Source organism: Centruroides vittatus, unplaced genomic scaffold (genome assembly GCF_030686945.1).
Source record: "Centruroides vittatus isolate TY-2023 unplaced genomic scaffold, ASM3068694v2 contig_391, whole genome shotgun sequence".
Lineage (NCBI taxonomy): Eukaryota > Metazoa > Arthropoda > Arachnida > Scorpiones > Buthidae > Centruroides > Centruroides vittatus.
This window is the reverse complement of record NW_027122207.1, coordinates 907,036-924,894: the sequence shown is the minus strand read 5'-3', so window position 1 is coordinate 924,894 and position 17,859 is coordinate 907,036. Positions and strand designations below refer to the sequence as shown.

General features: G+C 27.7%; 1 protein-coding gene across 3 annotated transcripts in view; it reads right to left on the bottom strand.

Moving 5' to 3' along the window:
* Window positions 1–17,859, bottom strand: part of LOC136975899 (protein O-linked-mannose beta-1,2-N-acetylglucosaminyltransferase 1-like) — a 98,522-nt gene that overhangs the window by 46,796 nt on the left and 33,867 nt on the right. For all 3 annotated transcript variants that reach the window (XM_067271064.1, XM_067271063.1, XM_067271065.1), the window contains exons 10-15: window positions 15,996–16,122; window positions 15,819–15,885; window positions 11,406–11,504; window positions 8,842–8,937; window positions 6,667–6,743; window positions 2,692–2,785 (exon numbers count right to left, since the gene is read on the bottom strand). In XM_067271064.1, coding sequence (XP_067127165.1) covers window positions 2,692–2,785; window positions 6,667–6,743; window positions 8,842–8,937; window positions 11,406–11,504; window positions 15,819–15,885; window positions 15,996–16,122 — 560 coding nt within the window. The remainder of the gene's footprint in view (window positions 1–2,691; window positions 2,786–6,666; window positions 6,744–8,841; window positions 8,938–11,405; window positions 11,505–15,818; window positions 15,886–15,995; window positions 16,123–17,859) is intronic.

The following is a 17,859-nucleotide window of genomic DNA, read 5'->3' as shown; positions in this document are numbered from 1 at the left end:
AAAAAAAATTGTTGCGCCCCCTTAATTTTTCTAACAATCTAATTTCATAAATACTCAACTGATATTATAATTTATTTAATGGGCTACAAAATAATATACAATATTATGTAAAAATATACATAAAAAATAATTATTTATTATAAGAAATAATAATTTTAAATGTACTAAAAATAATGTACTATTATAACAGTTATGAAATTTACCTCAACATTAATTTAGAAGCTACCAAAGCGAAGTGTTTCATTCTATATATCAACGTGGTTATCGCAAGCACTACTAACGAACTAATTCTGTTCATAGACAACAGAAAAAAAAACAGATGCTTCTGTTTACTGAAGTTTGGCGCGAGTAAGCACGAGAATACCCGGGATGTTCCGAGTGCTTGTCTTTTGTTTCCTCGCCCCGCCGGCGCTCAGCTCCAAACGCGAAAGCGAGATGTTTTCGTTCCAGCAAGAGTATGGATGGATGTTTTAGCATTTGTACCCAAAAAATTCGCGACAAGGATTGTGGATTACGTATACCTATTTTGCTGATTCATTTTTTTGACACCTATTCGACTTTTTTGGTTTGTATTTGAAAATGATATTTTGGAAACAGCTGCATGCCCCCCTTGCAACAGTCTCGCGGCTCCCTAGGGGGGCGCGCCCCACAGGTTGGAAACCACTGCATTAGGCTTTTTCTTTTCTTTCATTATGACAGTTTTAGAAACAGTTTAGTTATGAAATGTAATAAAACATATAAATATCATATATTCTTTCAATACACTCAATAAAATTTCCTTTTGTTAAATGTTAAAATTTAATTTGATTTTTAACAAAAGATTTTAGCATTTTAATTTTTAAATAATTATTTCATTTAAATTACAAATTAAACTGAAATTATTATTAAATATTATTATTAATATGAGTAAAAAATTATTAAACTTAATTTTGACAATAAAAGCTTAGTCTGAAAGATTACAGCTAATAGCTAGAAGTATTCTCATACCTCATATTTATAATATTGAAAAGTTTAGAATAGCTGGTATTATTAAAAAAAAAAAAAGCTTTCTTAGACAAGCAATCATTAATAGAATTTTTTGAGATAAATATTGATAGCTAAGACTTTGATTTGATTGGACTATAATTTTGTCTAGAATAAATAAAAAGTACAATCAGAAATAAATGATTAAGAGCAATTTAAATCAAGCTGCTTCTTAATATTTATAAATTCAAATTTTAAACTATGTAAATCTTTTAAGAAAGAATAGAGAAAAGACAGTTGTAGTAGTAAAATGACAATTTTTGATATAATGAAGAAAGAGAAACAAATTTAAAATGTAAAAAATAGTACATCAATAAAAGAAACACTTTCTCTTTTGTTATAAAGTAATGAATGAAAATAAAATATATGTAGATCTGGGAAGCATTTTTAAAAATAAAAGAAAGTCAAAATGAGAAATCACACAAAAGAAATATGCCTCAGATTAAAATCCTTGGAAGAAATTACACTAGAAATCAAAGCCCAAGTTCTATGGAACAACAATGTATACTTTGATTAAACAAATGATAGTTTACATTAATTATAATAGTATTATCATAAACATGCAATCCTTTTATATATATATTGAAATTTCTAGATCCTCTTTATTGTACATCAAATTTTTAAAACACATACTGACATACTTGAATAAAAATGCATTTAGATTAATCAATTTAAGTTTTTGAATTCTAATTGAATTCTGATGTTGACAAATTCATCATGACCAATGGAATAAAAAAAATAAATTTTATAATAAATTTCCACATTTACATTTAATTTTTTAAGAAAAGTTAATTTTTACCTTAAAATTAGTTGCATTCAATTCTATTAGAAGTCATTAATTATGAAGTAGTTAGATCCAACAGAAGTTAAAAAACTTAATAAGAACTATAACCTTATAAAAATTTTATATAAAATATCAATTTAAAGCAATGGAGAATTAAGTTTTGACAGTTCAGGCCAAATGCAGTCATGAAATAGTACAAGACCAAATGATTTGCCAGATTACATCAGACTATAATATAGCTCCTATTTAATAATTAAATATTAATTAAGTAAATATGCCTGGAGGTAGCTATCTCTTGATAAATTTAATAATTATAAATAAATTAATATTTAATTTTTAATTTAGAAAGTTCAGAAAGAAAAGAATCATCCCAGAGCTGGATTATATTATAACTTCACATAATCTGGCAAATCATTTAGCATTAATATTTAATTATTAAACAGTCATATTATAGTCTGATATAATCTGGCAGATTGTTTGGTCTTAATCAAAAATTTAGTTAATAAATGTTTATATATGAAATAATATAAAATGACTATTGGTTAAAATAAGAAAAAAATAAAAATTAGAAAAATTAATTTTCAATAAGCAAAATTATAATTTCTAACTAATATTTAAATTAACACATACAAAAAAAAAAAAAATTTAATTCAGAAAACAGATTTCATATAATAGTTTGTAATGAGTATTTGGAGGTAAATACACATAAAAACAAATATTCAATACTAGCTTCCAAAATATTTGAAAAGAAAAACATCTGAAAATATACTAATATCACTAAGCATTTAAGAGTTTCAAATGTTCAATTTACTTCACTTCTGCTCCAGTAACATTTATATTAAAATATTGATTTAAAAATTAGGAATATCAAATATAAAACTAACCACAATAAGTAGCTTCTTGTATAAATTCTTCACTCATGAAACCAAACAGATCCACTAACTTTAATACTTCCTGATGTTGTGACATATAATAAACCTAAAAAATCATTTATATGTAAATTTTCTTATATAAGTTTTTAAAATAAAAATGATTAATAAATTACAAAATTAAGAATAATACATTCATATTTAATATTCATATAATAAATTAATAAATATTCAATCATTTTCAGTTCTTAACTGGAACTTTCTTTCAATTTTAGTTAAAAACAAAAACTGATAATAAAAATTTGAAAAATAAAATAAAATACCATATAGTAAATGATTTATTAAAAACAAGAGAAAATAAAATAATTTTTCAAAATATAGAAATGATAAATTAAGTTATAAAGTAATAAAATTTTAATTACCGTATTAGCCCGAATATAACGCGACCCCGAATTTAACGCAACTCCGAAATTTTCATAAAGATATTTAGAAAAAAAAAAAATACTCATAAAAGAATTCAAAGAAAGTAAAATTCAATCAGATAAGCATTTATTTAGGTAATTACAGCTAATAATAAAGGTTAAATTCATGTCAATAAAATTAAGTAATGCAAAACAAAATTAATATTACGTAAGTAACAACAAAAAACGGTAATGTTTATTCAGAATCAGAACTGTTTTCAGAATGAGAACTCATTGATGTCACATCGGTATCATCAGTACTTTCATTCTTGCTTTCAGTCTCCCACAAAATGTCATCTTCCGTTCCATTTAAATCATCGGAAATGCAGCATTTCTTGAAACCTTTAACTATCGATTCAGGTTCGATCTTCTGCCAGGCAGTGGCAATCCATTCTCCTAAAAGAGAGACTGAGGGTTTTTTTATTTTTCCTGAATGTGTCAATGGATAATAGCCATTTGTTGTATTCTTTTCGAAAATTCTTTTTAAATGGTTTATTAACCACCACATCCAAGACTTGAAACTGAGAAGTCATACCATCCGGTATTATTACAAGATCGGAATCCAATGCCTCAATTTTTTCCTTAACACTTGTCGTAAGGTGGCCTCGAAATGCATCAAGGACTAGCATGGACTGGGAGTTTCTCAGAGAACCTGGCCGTTTCCCCCATATCACATTCAACCAGTCTAATACCAACTCCTCTGTCATCTCACCTTTTTCTTGGACCCGAAAAACAATTCCTGGACATAGCTTTTCTTTGGGCATTGTTTTAGGTTTCAATATAACGTAAGGTCGAAGCTTTTGTCCATCAGCAGTAACAGCAAGCATAACAGTAATTCTGGAGTTTTCATAACCAGCTGACTTCAATAAGACCGTTTTTTCACCTTTCTTACTTACCATAAGGTCGGAAGGCATGTCAAAATAGACTGGTGTTTGGTCTGCATTTCCCATATTTCCAAGACTGTAGTTGTGCTTTTTGCGTAATGATATAACATGGCGCTGATAAGCCAACAATTTTTCATTAAAGTCGTCAGGAAGTTTTTGCGCGAGAGTTGTCCGCCGTCGTAGTGATAAACCGTTCCTTTTCATCATTCTTCTACACCAACCCATACTTGCCTTAAAGTCCTTTCTAGGAATGTTTAAATTAGCAGCCTCTTCTAACGCTTTAAATCTTATGACTTCACGGGATATTGGGCACCCTTCATTTCGCTTTTATATTACGAATTTTAACACTCGCTGCTCAACTTCATTAAATCTTCCTTTTTTAGGTCCACTAAAAATTTTCTTGAAGAATTTGCATTCTTATATTTCCTTAAATCTTTTCTCCATAGGCGGATGTTTACTTCTGGAACTCCGTATTTCCTCGAAGCTCTCAAGTTGTTCGTTCTTTCTGCCTCGTTTGCAACCATAATTTTAAAATTCATATCGTAGGTTCTCCTGGTACCTTTATTTATTTGACTCTTTGATGAGCCTTTTTTCTCAACACTACCTTTATTACTCCACTCATTTTTTATGGGCAATAAAGAAAATAGTAAAGTAACCGTCGCTAGTCACTAGAGCAAAAAGCAAATGAAACAAAACAGTCGCGTGAGACGTTAACGAGTGGAAACATAGCCTTACTATAGAAGCGCTATGCAAACAAAAGCGCAGGCCTACTAACTAGATCATATGGTTGTTTTGAAGTGGTCGGTCAAGCTAGGAATTGGTCGGACGTTCAGTCGTGTTTCAACCTCTGTAGGAAAATGTCCTTGTTTATATTACATTCCATTACTTAAACCCCGAATTTAGCGCAAGTTGACTTTTTAACAGAAAATAAATGGTCGAAAAATATCGCGTTATATTCGGGCTAATACGGTAATAAAGAGATATTTTTCTTCTAATTATAATTATAAATCTAATTATAAATAAAATATCTTCAAAATTAATTAATAACTTTCTTACTTTACCATTTAATATATATTTTCAGAGTATTTTTATGTGATTTTTCCATTGTAAAATGATTATTTAAAGCTTACAAAAAATAATTTTTAATACAACTTAAAAATGATCATTTTAAACAAGTATTAGAATATTTAATTCTAGTTTAATAAATGAATACAAATATTTATTAAAAATTGTATGATTTAAAATTATAGGCCCAGAGCTTAAAAAATTGTATCATATAAAGATGCAAAAACTTCTGAATGACAATTTTTCTCAATGTTGAATTGGATGCATTTTCTATGACAAGCCATACCTTCATTGACCACAAGGATCAGCAGAACCCTATTGCATAAGATGCTTGTAGTTGTTATAAACTTTACAAGTTACAAATTACGAGCAAAATATGTTGAATGAAAGGTTTTGTAACAAGTTACAAGCTTTTAGTTATAAGCAATTTTCATTGCATAAAGTTATTTATAATCAGTAACAAGTACTTTTACAAGCTACAAGTTTAAGAAAAATCCATTACATAAAACCTGTTGTAAAGAAAATTTGTTGCATTGCAAGAATTTTATTACCAAATATACAAGAATTTGTTGCAAAAACATACTAGTTTGTCTAGTTATAAGCACTATACTTGTAGTTTTAATAAAAATTTCTACCATCATTTTTTGATTCATGAAGTGATTACTAGTTTCATTCTTATTCAATTCTCACGTTTCAGTTTAGTTGATTTGGCAGTATAATAATTGACTTTAGTGATAACAACTGATACAAATAAAAACTTTAATGAATAATTAGAGAAAAGAAGATAAAATGTGAAAAGAATTTTAAATGTTGTTCATTAAAAGAATAAATCCTATTTAAAACATTGGTGTAATAAATGATAGAAATCTGGAAAGTTTTAATAGATCTCTTTATTAAAAAATTTTGAATTCTGTAATAAAATGCATATTTATTGCTGGATATCATTTTGTCTTAACGTCTGATTTCACTTTTGAGGAGTGTACATCAAGTGTTGTGCCAAGTAAAAATATCCTCTGTAGAGAACAGGGAATTTTCATAGTGAAATATTACACAAAAAGTTATCAAAAACTGAACTGATGTCCATGAGATCTGTGCAAAAAAGAAAAACTGTCATAAACAAAAAATTATCTGAGGAAAGCCTTCAAAACATTTGGGCAAATTAAAAGCTAGTCTCAGGAAATTATTAGGTTGTTTACCTCACAAGACTAGATTCCCTTAGTTCTACTCATACAACTACAAAATAATTAAGTTTTGGCCTTAAAGTAAAAATATTGATCATAATCTGTTTATTTATTTACTTATTAAAATTTCAAATGTTATCTCTTGAGTCCTTAGTAAATGTTCAAGATTTAAATTTTTCTCATAACATGTGGCAGCAATGTAACAAGCATGCTGGCAGCTCATAGTGTTGCCAAACTTTTGGTCTAGTTGTTATATGTAAATTTGGTCATCTGCCAATACATATATATATAAATAAAATGTAATTTAAAAAATATTTATTTGTGTTATTTTTCCATAAACATCTTCAATAATATTAAAAAATATAAATATAATTAACACGAAAAGAAGGAAAAACTTACAACTACAAGCGAAGGATTTATACCAGCTTGTCTAATTATAGTTTCCAAGGTCAGAGGAAGAAAATTAATATTTTCACCTATTTAAAAAATAAAATAAAGCATTTTTTTAATTATTATAATTATTTAATGTCTATTCTTAAAAGTAACTATTAAATATTATCAATTTTATTTTTCTAAATAATTAATTTTCAAGACTATAATATCCTATAAATCATATATTACAGTAAAAAGTAATACAGTATTGGATATTACGAATATCTAATTTACAAATTGTTAGGGAATACTAAACTAAAGCAAGTGTCAATATTGCAACTGGCAAAACCTGTGTAAGACCACTCGAAACAAGAGATCTGTTTTAGTTGTCCACCAAGTTATGAATGTGTGAACAAGTGCATGTATATTCTTAGATTACAATAAAGTTTAATTCTAAGTTAAAGAACTGTCTCATTATTGGTCTAACAGAAATAAACATATTTTTTACGTTATAATATAAATTACATTTCTATATTATTTTTAACTAAATTCGATGTTAATATTAACAACTTTGTTATTAAGTAATTTGAAAGAAAAGAAATTAAAAATATATCATTTAATATTATTCACACTATTTCATTCTCTAAGCAGCTTCTTTACTTATAGTAGGATTTATATGCATACTGTCTAACTGTTGATCTGCTAATTTAGTTTTTCTTTTTATAACAGACAACTAAATTATTAAAATATTTCAAATTTAACAATTTAATAATCATTTGTGAGAATAAAACAAAACAAAGAAAAAACCTGACAATGATCTCATTAAAGCCAACTTTCTGATCTGAGAGTGTTAACTGACATTTCTCAAAGTTGGTCATGACATCTTATGACATCTTTCCCTTAACTATTAATCACCTCTGGGGAATTGCACCTTTGATTACAATGAGAGATGGTCAATTTTGGTCAGTCATCGCCTGTTCTTTGAGCCATTAAGATCAGTGTTTGGAACTACCCATTTAGATTTGTGTTTGTTTGCTTCATCTGCATTTCTGTTCAGATGGTAACAAATGTAAAAAATAACTTCCAAATTCAAAGCTCTACCAGATCAAGAACTCTTTTATGTCATCAGGAAATGTTTGCTTGTTCTTTCCAACATGGGAAATATTTATCAGGATTCAAAGGTATTGTAAACTATAAATTCTCTCTCTCTTCATGATCAAAACAAACATAAACATGAACCCCATGATCTTATTTAGATAAGTACTGTACTGTATAAATTTTTGTGCTGTCTAATAAATGTTGAAGAGTAGTTAACTGTGTTGAGTGACCCCTTCCAACTGAATCTCATCATTTCCTTCACCATCCTCTTATCCCTAGTTGTGCATATGACACCATATCATTGCCATTCATAAACCAGCTCAAAACTTTAGTAGTAAGCATAACCTTCTTAGTGTTAGAATTTTTTGAGTGTAAACACTTACATTCAGCAACAAATATCAAAAGACACAAACTTCACACATTTATAATTACTTAAAAATAATTAAATTAAAATCAATTTAATAAAAACTAAACAATAATATAAAAGTATTATCCAGCAGAAATAATAAACATACATCATATTTAAGTCTAACTATTTTGCTTGTATCATGAAATTTACAATCTTATTACAGTAATAGTAATTTCACTAGTTCATTTCAAAATATTTTAAACTCCTTGCAGACATCTTGACCATACTAAACAAATGTTTATCATTTTATAGCTCATAGAAAATAAAATATTCTGAAAACATTTCTGAAATTTGAATATTTGGATCATTGATAATAGTTTGGTTTTCTTATGAAGTATTTTTATAGATAAAAATTCTTATGAGGTAATGAAAATGACAGTCAAAAATGATAAGTTTTTCCAATAATTTTTTAAAATAAATTCTCATTTTAACCTTTATTTTTATAAAAAGCTTTTCTTTTCTTTCCATATGTTTTCATCAGATGTACCATAAAAAATAAAGAATTGGTAAATAAAATTTATTATATATACCATGATCAGATGATTCTAGACATCACAAACAACAATTAATATTTTAAAGTCAATAAATTTGAATATTATGAAACAAACTTAAAACAAAATTTAAATTTTTGAAATGTAAAAAATTTGTAAATATAATAATTAGATTAACAAAAATACAATATTAATAAAACTTACCACTGAGAACAAGAATAGGAATAGTGTATATTTTACTGCTGACAAGTGACTGTTTCACAACAGGAGCAGGAAACAATGGATCATTTACAACGTCAACTAAAATAATAAATGCTAATTTTATTTACTCAAAATTACTAGTATTTTTATAATTAACAATAAAAAACTATTCAATTCTGTTGAATAATTAGTCATATAATTGGAGTTTGTTGTAATTTAATAAATTTAAGAAAACATAACACCATTTATGATACATCAGATTCTGCAGAAGCAAAAGACCAAACACATCTACAGTAGAGTCACAATTAACTGAGACCTGTTTAACCAATGTCTTGTATTATCTGAGTGAATTGTGGAAAGAATACTTTTTCAATAAAGACAAAGACAGTACAGTTTGTTTCATGAATTTTAGTCAGGTAATAAAAACGAACTGCAGAAGTTTTAAAAAGAATTTACTCTGATTACTTCTCATAAAAATATAAATTTTAAAAAAGATTAAACAAATTTTAATTGTAATAGTAGGCTTACATTTGTTTTAATAGTTTTAAATAAACTTTAAAGTGTAAATTGTTAAAATAAATTTATTTTATAATTTAAAAGTGTTAAATGTTCAATAAGTAACCAAAAATAGAATAGTGACAGTCCCCATTTTCAGATGTAATGTGTTCCTAAAAGTACACATAATAGTTTGAATGTCTTAAAGTCAAGCAATAGGGCATGTTATAAAGGTAGTTGTAATCCTAGAGCAAAAAATAAAAATTATAAAAATCTCTTATTGAAGCAGGAAAGTTTTTCTTTTTTACAGAAAATATGTTACAAGGCATAAAACATTATTTAAAGCATAGATTAAACAGAAAACAGACAATATAAATAAATTTTCTCAAATGGTTTTTATGTTATTACAACCAAAACTAACAAGTGTCATTATATGATAACTAACAATTTTTTAATAACTAATGTTTTTGGTCTCATTGAATTACCAAAAACATTAGTTATTAAAAGTCTTAATGTGGCCAACCTAATCACTTTATTAGATGGCCACATCAAGACTAATGTATATTGTAAGTCTTCCTATAATAAATACACTCTTTATCTCTTGGTCCTCACATGATCCTCCACAGTGACCTTCAGGGCTTTGATCAGGTTGACACAAACTCATTGGCCTAACATTTTAGAAAGGTTGGAGGAATTAAATATGTCAAATCACTGAGAAAGCATTTCACCCTTGATCCTAAATGAATAAAATATTTTGACCAAATATTATGTTTCAAATTTTATAATGGCATAATATATAACTATTGGTTTGTCCTGGAGTTCCCAATATGAAAACTCATAATTATTCTTGTCTATATACTCCACATCACTGTCTATCCATTTCCCATAGATCATTCTTTTATCATATTGTTGATAACTTGAGACCTACAGAACACACATTTCATCATGATTATACCTCCCTTCAAAGTATATGCAAATGTATTTTATATAATATTTAATGTTTAAATTATTTATTTCATAAATTCTAATTGTTAGGTATTTTTTATTTTCATTATTTTTAATTAGTGCTTTAATTTTATTTTTTTTAATGTAAGTTTTAATTCTATCAAATATTTTTCACATTTATTTTACTCAAATTGTATGCTTTTAGTTTTATGTTTTTATAATGTCATCTCTGTAATTATATATATATTTAAAGAGATAATATTATATAAAAACATACATAATACATACATACATATGAATTTTATAATATAAAAATGAAATATATTATAATGTAGGTATAATTGTTAATAGGGAGTGGAAATCCACTGTCTGATGACATTTCCATTTGATTGTAAAATAAATAAATAGTTAAGCTGGCAGCCTATGGCTTTGGGAAACCTGGGATCAAATCCAAACAGACTGAAAAATCCCAGGAATTTTTCAGGTGGTCCACTGGATGTATCAGGTCCTGTCCTTTACCACCTGGCCATCTCCATTGTGGACATGGCTAAATTCATAATAGACTTGTTAAAAAAGGCAGTTTTAATGCCCACAAAGAAGAGAGTTGAAAATATGTAAATGTGTATATATATATTAAATATCTATATATTAAAATTCAATACAACTGTTACAAAATTAATCGTTAAATCTTAAGATATAATTATTTATAAACATAAAGCATTTCATAATTATTATATTATTATGAAAAGCAATAAAAATAGGACAGAAATTATAAATAAAATATATAGTTTGGCAGTTTTGTCACTGACTTTAATTTTCATCAATAGTAAAATATATAATTGTGCTTTTTATCAATTAGAATGAGACACTCTGCCATCATTTCAACAATAAGCATAACTGCAATTGTTAAATGCAATATATGTCATGACAATCTTAATGTTAAAATAATCTTAACATATGCATTCATGTAGTAATTGAGCGTATGAATAAAAGAATTGAATAGAACATATGGACATGAAAAGGATATACTATATGAATAAAAGGACAGTTAACTGTTTTCTCGTGATATATTAATCAACAATTAAATATCAATTATAGTCATCATATAATAAATAATTCTAACATACCATCACAAAAATGAGGAAAATTTCCATTTATATTACAGAATTCTTGTCTTGCTTTATTTTCACGAGGTAATGGATCAGGATGAATTGGTTGTCCTTCCACTAAAAACAAGAAAATAATTTTCACATGCATATTAATAATAGTAATAATAATAATTTCTACATGGATGATCTGAAAGTGGACAATTGTAACCTTAGCAATCAATTGAGAAAAAGTAACAATTACCTAATAATTCAAGTACTGAATGGAAACGAAAAAAAACATTGATGGAAAGTTATAAAACAATCATTACACCTTAAAATCCAACAAATTTATTCACAATACGACTAACATTTTCAGACATTGCTCAACATCCTTCTTCAGGTCTTTACAGATCAAATTCTAAACCCACATATCTTAACAATCTTGGAGTTCCAATCTTTGAATCTTGACTTTGAATGGGTTTGAAATATCATATTCTTTTAATAAATTCTTACAATAATTCTTGTAATTAATGTGAAAACAAACAAATTTTATTGTACTTATTTATTTTTGTTCGGTTAGTTGTTACAGAGATGTGAAACTGAGAATGTCTGTTTTGAGAAAAAGAGACACAACACTAGGGTCTGCTTTTAGAGAAACATATGATAGTAATTGCATGTTTTAGACAGACATAATAGAAATTTCCAGTTTTTAAAATGAAAACAACTGTAAGAGCCATCAAGTTTCATGAAGAAGAAGCATTCAAACTTTGAATCAGTGGATTCTTTGAATTTTTAGAGCTTTATGGATCTTTCTGTGAGAGAGAGTACTGAATTTATGATATGGTAATTTGAACTCTGTGTCAAAAAGAGCAATGTGTTTGGCATAATGGTATACATATTTTCAAGAACTTTGTAACATATTGTAAATATGTTACCTATAACTTAAATAAATATATTATATATTAGCATATATGTAACATATCAAGGTATATGTATATATGTAAATACGTTTTCTTCTGCGAAATCATAAAGAAGCTATTTTGCCCACATTACTTTGTTTCAATAAATATTTTTTTGTATTATGATGATGAGTCTATTAATGAACCAAGGTAACATCTAAACTTAGTACCAAAACAGACAGGTTTTGCTGTGAGTCAGACATCTGTTTGTTCAAATGAAAAAAACTGCAGCATTTACTTTTTTTAAATTTAATACAACAAACTGTACTTGTATTTTGTTTATTATTTTTCTCAAGTAAAATATAATGAACATTAATATAAGGAAAGACCACCAAGAAAATGGCCACCATTGCTCCTAATGTTAAGAAATCAGCATTATTCACATAATCATAAATATGTCTTTCAAAATCTATCATCAAGCTATCATACTTAGAAATAGATAGATAAACAAGAATTAGTATCAAACTACTATGGCCACTAACAAGTTATTAAGTTAAACTATAACAAAATTCTCAGATATATTAAGTATTTCTAGTTTACCAAGATCAGAAAGATCAGAAATAAACCACAAAAAGTCTTCCTGGGCCAACTATTTTGTGCACTATATATTCTATAGTGGTTATTAACGTACTTAATGAAGAAAAAAAAATTATATCGATGATGCTTATCCAAGTTTACCGGAGTACAACAATAAAAAAAAATGAAAAATGATAAAAATTCCAAAAATTTCTAATCTTGTAAGATTGAGTTCAATATTCCTTGACAATGACAAGCTGTTAAGGTTAAATTAATCTAAACAGTTAGACAAATTGTTTGTAGTATTTAGTCTTCTTATAATTTCCTTTTAATACAAAAGTATCAATCTTCAGCAATTCTCTATTTTTTGGGACAAATATAAGTTCTCACTGTCAACTGTCAAATAGATATATGCTACTTTAATCTGCAAGTTTGCTTCTTCATAAAAAAGAAGCTTTTTCCTTTAAATTTCTTTGAAATGTTTCCTTGTGTGTAAGCTGAAGTCAATCTATAAGCAGGGATGACCACTTTGTATGTAAGGAGATGCTCTGTTTTTTTCCTGACCTTAGGAATTTCTTTTTCAAAGAAATTCCTAAGGTCAGGTTCGATGTTACTGCAAAAAGTATCATTCATTTCCTTCCGGTGTTACCTATCTGATTCAAAATATTCTCCACAGATTATTTCAATACGTTCACTGAAACTTCCAATGTGTCCATCAAGTCATATATCAGGCATAGGCAAATGCGGCTCTTTTTCAGTTATGTGCGGCTCTTGCTGAAAATGTTAATTTCTGTTTTTTATTAATATTTTTACAATTTTATTTTTATAATTTTGTGAAAATATGTTTATTAAAAAAATTCAATATTTGTTTTATATTATATTTATATTATATAATAAAATCATGTGCCTTACCATACTATCCACCACGACAGTACAGAACTGTGACTCCCATGCATTTTGCAAAACTTACATTGCGGCTCCCACTGAACTCTTGCTTGTCCACCTCTGTCATATATCATCACACTGTTTTTGCTAATAATTTATCTCATTCTTCATCCTATTCCAGAAATCATCTTTTTCTTTATTTGAGCATCCAACTTGTGGGCACAGGCACTAATCATATTTAACTCCATTCTAAATCTAGTTTCATTCTGATTAGCCTATCTCCTCTGTGGCAAACATCAGTAACACAGTTCATTTCTTTTGACAAGATAATACTGATGCCATTTCTTCTTTACTTGTTCATTCCATTGTGGATAATCTTATAATCATCTCCTAATTTCATTGTCTTGTCTCCCCTTCATCTATTTTCCTGAAATAGTATGCCCAAGCTACACTTTCATGAGGTTTGCAGTTTCTCTTTCTCTTTCTGTCATGCTATCAACATTGACAGTTTCCATTCTTGATGTTCTTGCAGACATTCACTTCTTTAGATACATCTATTTCTTATAAAGCAATACTCCTTGTCCATTTTTCATAGCCTCCAAGCATCAAGTTTACACATTACCTTGCAGGTAATGTGTAAACTTGATTACCTTTCACTATTACCTTTCACACTTTGGATATTCATCTACCTTTGTTCTCCTTTATTCAGACTTGGACTGACCAAGTCTGAACTATTGCCCAACTTGGATGGTTTTTACATAAAACATGTTCAAAAAGATAATGTGAAAAAATATTATAAATGTATTCTTTAAACTCCTGAGACATGAGTAAGATTATTAGAAATGTCTCATAGTTTTAATGACATAAGATTTAATGATAAGATTTAATGACATTTGCATCTAGATAGCAGAGTTGTTTGACTATGATTCAAGGATTCAAGAAATGGAAAGAAAAGAGAAAATGTGATTCGAAAGAATATGGAATATTGTTGAACACATATCTTGCAGAAACTTATTTAATTTTCAAAAATAATTATGTGAGAGTCAAGTTTTATTAGGCTAAATTATCATAAGAAATCTATTAATTCTCTAAAATATTATTCACCAGTTGCATCCGTCATTTTAGAGAAAAAGGGAAATCAACTTCCTTTCCTGCACCCCTTATCTACACAGTTAGGTGTCATCTGGATGTTCACCCTTTCACATACCTCCCAAACATCCCATTGACATACAGAAAATCCCTTGTTTTGATAGGCCAAGCATGTTTGTATATGCAGAAGCATTTCCTGCGATCGAGGAGTTCTCACAAAACCTCCACAGAGTGCATATAAGGGTTTTATGGCCACATCAACTAGGCCCATAGAAGAAGATACTCAGAGGCCACATATCTACAAGCAGTCCATGGCTACAGAAAGATCTTCCTGCCATAAATCCTATATCATGGTGTGATGGAAGAATTGAAAAGATTATCTCACCATCCTCTTCTCATTCTCCCCCTCCCAAGAATACAATAAAAAGATTGCATTTGAGGTAGTATATGTTTAATCATTGTAAACTCTCTCTCCCAGGTGTAACATTCGTGCGAGACGTAGAGAATATAGTTTATATAGAATCATTAAGTTTGAAAGGTTATTTTTTCCTTATTATATTGTTTATAGAATCCTGTATATAATTCATTACCTTAATCTAATAAATAATGTTTGTATAATATATATCTGGATCCCATTCATTTATTATCTTTGACATATTTATCATTGAGCAGCCCTTGTATAGATTTTATATATGTGAGTTAAACCATGATAAAATAGTTTAACTGGTGTCGGGAATCCTGGCAGGAGATAGTGATTCTATGATCATTTCGTCTCTGCATATTTATAACTCATAAAATCACCATCCTTCGACTCTGAGGCTAATCTAAATGATTAGTAGATGATTAAGTGGTATAGCAAGTGTATTCCAAACTCTATACTCCCGGCTGACCTCACAATTAATTCAAAGTTTTTTGGATTTCCTGATATTCAAATTAAAAAGATTCAACTGCATATTTAAAAAAAATTAATTACTATACAAATAAAATAAAATGTATTACTCACATTTCAATGGAACACAAAATCTATCATCATGAGGAAGAGACCATCCTCCAGCTTCAACTAAGTGCAACTAAAAAAAAGGATTTAAATTTTAAAATAATTTTGTTCATATTTTAAAAGTTTTTTTTATGAATTTATTAAATGATTTATACTATAAATAACTTTCATTTACATATTTACCTCTTCAAATGGAGAAAATCCAGCTATTCCTTTTTGGCTTACCATAAACCAACTACCTCTATAATAAAGATTTTGTATTAAAGCACTCCCAAGTTCATGAAGTAATAATCTAGCAACTCTTGACAATCTACAATAAATTTAATAACTTGTTAATGAAAAATTTGATGTCAATAAATTAATTTAATTTAAATTATTAATTAATTTTTTAGAAAGAATTTTGAAAATGTCTTCATGTAATTTTATACAATTACAATACTCTCTGGTTACAGTGAACTTAGTTGTAATGAACTTGAAACATTAGTCCTGATTCATTACATTACAAATATACACAAAATAATTTGTTTATAATGAACTTAAAAACTGAAACTAACTAATTTATTGCTTTGTTAGCACTTAATGTTGTGACTAAAATAACAGAACCAAAATGGAGTACTAATGAATAGTGTTGCCTCGTACTTCAAACTTAATTCATTCCAGGAAGTCATTCAAACTCAGAAGCAATTTTTCTCATAAGAAATAATTAATTCGCTTTCCGGATCCTAAACAATATCCATTTTGATAAACTTAAAAAAGGAAATACATATAATTTAAGGTAAAAATAACATAATTAAATGCCCTGATAATAAATTAAAACACAAAACAATAAATAAAATATGTAAAAACTATAAAATAAAATGAAAATTGCATTTACCAGTCACACATTGTTGACTTCAATATCTTAAACATGGTCACCATATCTGTCACAAGTGTACTGCTTTCACGCTTTGTGAGTTCTTTTTTCATTTCATTTATTGATATTATAACCTTCCTTTTAGATTTTGTTGCTTATACATACTTCTTGGATGCAATTGTTAATAAGTAAAGGTTATATTGGCCTAAGCAGAAAGTTTGTATGTAGTTTTAACAGCTGTAGTTATTTAACATAGTTGTGTGATTTAATTGTAGCAGTTGTAAAATTTAACACATAATTGCTAATGAGAAATTGTATTCTTTGTTTAGAAGCTTATTTTAAACTTTTTACTTCATAGTGTGTTTGAATAAAATGGAGTCAAAATGTCTTCAGACAAAAAGTATATCTGACATACTATGCTTTACAAATTTCAGAAAGGATATAATGCCATACAAACAGTAAAAAAGATTTGTAATGTGTAAAGGAAAAATGCTCCTAAGCTTCAAATGTGCAAATGTGATTTAAAAATTTTCATTTGGGAAATTTTGAACTAATGGTTAAGCAATGTATGGGATATTCAAAAAATGTAAACAAAAAAAAATTGCAAGAAGAAATTGCTAAAAATTGACAAAAAACACAATATATATAATATATAACCAAACATACCAAAAAAAAAAAAACCAAAAACAATTTTAAGCCATATTTTTTCTAATACATCTTGAAGTTTGACTGATTTTATGTCCAAATTTTGGGGAGTTGGTGTGGTTGCCGACGCTGCTGGCGACTTTTTCTTGACTTGCGTGGTGCTGTTGAAGTGTTACGGTGAAATCTAATTACAATGAAACTTTACCTGAAGATTCAAGCTAAAACAAACAGATATGTTTAAGACTGATTAGAAGTCTTCTATTAATTGCAGGGATAGAGCCTAATCCAGGCCATTTATCGAGATCCCCCCTGAATATAGAACATAATGTCCAAATTTTAGAAATATACCATATTTACGGACTATAAGATGCACCTGAATTTTTAAGCAATTTTTAAAAAAATACCTATAAGACGCTACGGACTATAAGACACACCTGAATTTTGGAGGCAATTTTTTGAAGAAAAAAGTGCATCTTATAGTCCGTAAAATACGGTATTACTTTTTTATATTAATTTATATTATATTTTATTATGTATTACATTATTATA